Source organism: Nannochloropsis gaditana (assembly GCF_000240725.1).
Source record: "Nannochloropsis gaditana CCMP526 unplaced genomic scaffold scaffold529, whole genome shotgun sequence".
Classification (NCBI taxonomy): domain Eukaryota; class Eustigmatophyceae; order Eustigmatales; family Monodopsidaceae; genus Microchloropsis; species Microchloropsis gaditana.
Genome location: NW_005803424.1, coordinates 12,761 through 16,630, shown reverse-complemented (window position 1 = coordinate 16,630; position 3,870 = coordinate 12,761). Strand labels below are relative to the sequence as shown.

Genomic DNA, 3,870 nt, shown 5'->3' with positions numbered 1-3,870 from the left:
TCGACTCGTTCTTGGGCACGTTGGAGAAAAGGGAGCGGGGTTTCGAGGAAGGCGAGCTTGTCCTGTACAAAGCCATGCTCTTAGAGCAAGCAGGGCGAAAGGAGGAGGCCTTGTCCTGGCTCGAGTCCCAGAAAAGCTTCGTGATGGACGGACTAGCTTGGCGGACTCGACGGGCGCACCTCTTACTCGCGTCGGAACAATTTGAAAAGGCCCTGGAAGCCTACCGGGCGCTCTTGGCAGAAAACAGCGAAAACTACGAATACCATCTTGGATGGCAGTGCGCCCTTTTGCGCCGGGATTCGAGCAACAGCGCGGCGATGTTTGCTCAACCCCAAGCGAGCCTGCCCAGCTCGGCTGCCGGGGACTTGGACGAGGCCGCATCCCAGCAACTGCTGGCTGCTTACGGGGAATTGGCAAGAGCAGAGCCACATTCCTTAGTCTGTGAGAAGGTACCTTTGACATTTTTGGAAGGGGAGGCATTCAAAACGCGGGTCGATGCGTACATGCGCCGGCATTTGGCCCGGGGGTTGCCCGCTTTGGGTTCCGAATTGGCCGCTCTTTTTCGGACCGAAGATCCCGAGAATGGCCGACGCATCCAAGCCAAGGATGCTTATGACCTACGAAAAAACAAGCGGTTCCAAATTGTCCAGCTGCTGGTGGACGAGTACATAGAAACCCTCGCCATGACCGGCGCTTTCCCTTCCCCCACCACCTCGGTCGCCCCCTGTCAAAACGGGTCGCACCCCCCTTCGTCCTCCCCCTCCCCCTCCACATCCCAAGCCTTCGACGTCACGACCACCCTCCTGTGGGCCAAGTACCTCAAAGTCCAATTGCTGGAGTCCGCCGGGGAGATCCCGGAGGCCTTGAAATTGCTCGAGGAGTGCCTCGCCGCCTGCGGTGAGGATACCGGGGCGAAACTGGATTTCCTCCAACGCCGAGCCCGGCTTTTGAAAAAGGGTGGGAGGGTCACGGATGCGGCCGTGGTGATGGACGAGGCGCGTCAGTTGGACTTGTCGGACCGGTATTTGAACAACCAGACCACGAAATATTTGTTGCGGGCCGGGCAGGTGGAGGCTGCCCAGAACGTGATTGCCCTCTTCGCCAAACATGAGGGGGATCCTCAGGTCTACTTGACCGATATGCAGTGCATGTGGTACGAGTTGGAATGGGCCCATGCCATCTTCTCGGAGGCCACGAAGCCGTCGGGAGGGGGGCGGGCGTTGATTGCCAAGGCCTTGAAACGTTACGTGGCAGTGGAGAAACATTTCGCGGACTTTGTGGAGGACCAGTTCGATTTTCACAACTATTGTGTGCGGAAGATGACCTTGCGCGCCTACGTCGACGTTCTGCGTCTGGAAGATGGCTTGTTGGCCCACCCGTACTACTTGGCTGCGGCCCGGGGCATGCTGGACTGCTACATGGCCGTGCTAGAGATGCCGAAGGAAGAGGAAGGGGTGGAGGGGAAGGACGCGTACGCGGGTATGACGGCAGCGGAGAAGAAGAAAGAGAAAGCGAAGGCCCGAAAAGCTGCGAAAAAGTTGGAGGCGGAGGCCGCAGAGAAAGCAGCTGCAGAGAAGGCGACTCGGGTGGCAAACGCTGGAGGGGCGGGGGGCGGGAAGGAGGGAGAGGAAGAAGGAAAAGGGAAGTCAACCACGAATAAGAAAGGCGGTGATGGAGGCAAAGGGGTAGTGGACGAGGACCCTGAGGGTATGAAATTGATAGAGCGCGAGCCTCTGACGGAAATGAAGCGGGTTGTAGCGTATTTGACGCGGCATGCGGGCAAAGTGGTGGAAACGCACATGTTGGCTTACGACGTCGCGTGTAAACGAGGCAAGGCTTTGTTGGCATTGCAAGCCTTGATTCGCGCTCATGCCCTCAGGCCCATGCACCCGGATGTCTTTCGTCGGACGGTACATTTTTGGACAGGTATGGGAGAGAGTGGCGGGGAGGGAGGGAAGCAGGAATGGATTGCTTCTTTGCACCCTACCTCGGCGGCGGTCATCGATGCAGAGAAGCAAAGATTGCTGGGAGAGAAGAAAAATCTCGGGAGTTACGTGACAGAATACGTTGAGAAAGCAAGAGCCTGGTCATCTTTGCCCCACGTGCTGGCCGCCGCACGCGGTGTGGCGCTTGCCAAAACGGAGCCAGGCGCGACTGAAGTAGCCATCGGATTGATCCGCGAAGAGTTACAGAAGGGCCAATGCCGGGGGCTAACTGTCAAGGGTCTAAGGCAGGTGGTGGAGGTGGTGGGGAAGGAATTGGACGCCGGTTCGGCTACAGTGGCGGAGATGAAGAAGTTGTGCCACCAATACTTCCCAGATGCGCTCGAGTTTTCTTGCTGACGTGGGAAAGGGGTGGAAAGTTTGGGGGAAATGTGACGGATCGTGGGAGGGAGGAACACAGCTGTTGGCGTGAAGTGACGAGAGGGCTCGGAAAAAGGAGACCTGGATGTCGGAAAACAGTAGGATGCGTTGAACATTGTCTGGAAAGCGGGTCCGATCATAAAGCACGTCTAGGCCTCATATCGCGAACCCGGGTGGCGTTAGGAACATTTAGAAGAGGAGACGCGCAACGACACAGTAAAGTAATTTTAACGGCAGTCACCCGATTTTTAGCAACGACATACATTGCTTTGTTTACGCTGCTTGGTGTCGTGACCTTCGGCGGGAGAAGGTTGAGACAACTCTTCGCACCCAACGGGACAGCGAAAACCATGGGCCGTTCCATGATGCAAGAGGAACACTCTTATTGTCATTCGATCCTTCCCTTCCAGATCCTTTGCCTTTGCATGAGGCCCCATTCGCGCACAAAGTCTCAGAGCCTCGATTACACCCACGGTTCATTATCACCTCGGGAAATGCATAGATTGCGACTTCAGCGCTGACTAAAGGAATCCTATCGGGCACATCATCCGATGGGCTCCTTCCTCATGGGCAAGTCTAGAGACAGAAATGCAGAGGGCATGATTCAGACAGGGAATGGCGAGATGCAACAGGCTCACGGAGGACGTGCCCACGGCGTGACCACCGAGAGAGGTACCCCAGTCTCTACATGCGAGAAAGAGGCCTCGCAATTGATCCAGTCGAACGCAACCGAAATCTGTTGTGGGAAGATTAATAAGCGGGGATACGAGGGCTTCAACTAGGAGTGCAAGGAGAGTCGTAGGGCTGGCCGACGGCGGGGTGGCGCCACAGATCAGAGCCCCAGGGTGCTCCAGTCCGTTCCCTTCCACGTTGAGCTCCCTTGGAAAGAGGACATCTGCGAAGAGCCACATCCAAGCACAGGCACCATTCCTCCCGACGCTGCCTCCCTACGTGGCCACCGCCACAGCCAGCCGGGAGCCTGGGGGATGCCAGCACACGTCGTGGGGATGCACCCGCTCGAATCTATTCGACCATCTGGGATGGAAATTCAAGCCGTGTGACGGGCCACTTCGCCGTAGTCCCGCCCATCTCCTTCGCTGGTGCTTCCCCGGGCTTCACTCCCGCCCGACACCGCCCTCCGCAGCATGCACCGTGCCTTTTTCAGCTTTCTCTTCGTCTTGCAGTGGCTGCTGGCGTCTCTGCCGCTGGCACCGCCAGATCTCGATCATCTCCCGCAGCGCCCGGTTTGGCCGCAAGTCTGTCTCCTGCAAAGGTTCCTGCGTCATGGGGTCCAAGGCCCGCCGTCGAATCTGCTCGAGGATCACGGCGCGTTCGTAAGAATACCCGGAGGGCGTCAATACCGGGTCACGCATGACCTCCATGCTCAGCGGGTCCACAAAAGGCTCCGGAGCCTCGTCGTCGTCCTCCCTCTCCTCCTCCTCCTCTTCCGCTGCATCTTCCTCCTCCTCCTCCTCCTCATTCCCTGACATCGACAGCGCAGAGAGCG

General features: G+C 57.9%; 1 protein-coding gene across 1 annotated transcript; it reads left to right on the top strand.

Moving 5' to 3' along the window:
- Nucleotides 1-3,295: 3,295 nt before the first annotated feature.
- NGA_2085520 (uncharacterized protein) lies at nt 3,296-3,811 on the top strand (the record flags this gene model as incomplete). Its single annotated transcript, XM_005854366.1, has 1 exon — nt 3,296-3,811. A coding segment is annotated over one exon (443 nt), but the record flags the coding sequence as incomplete, so codon positions are not given.
- Nucleotides 3,812-3,870: the final 59 nt, after the last annotated feature.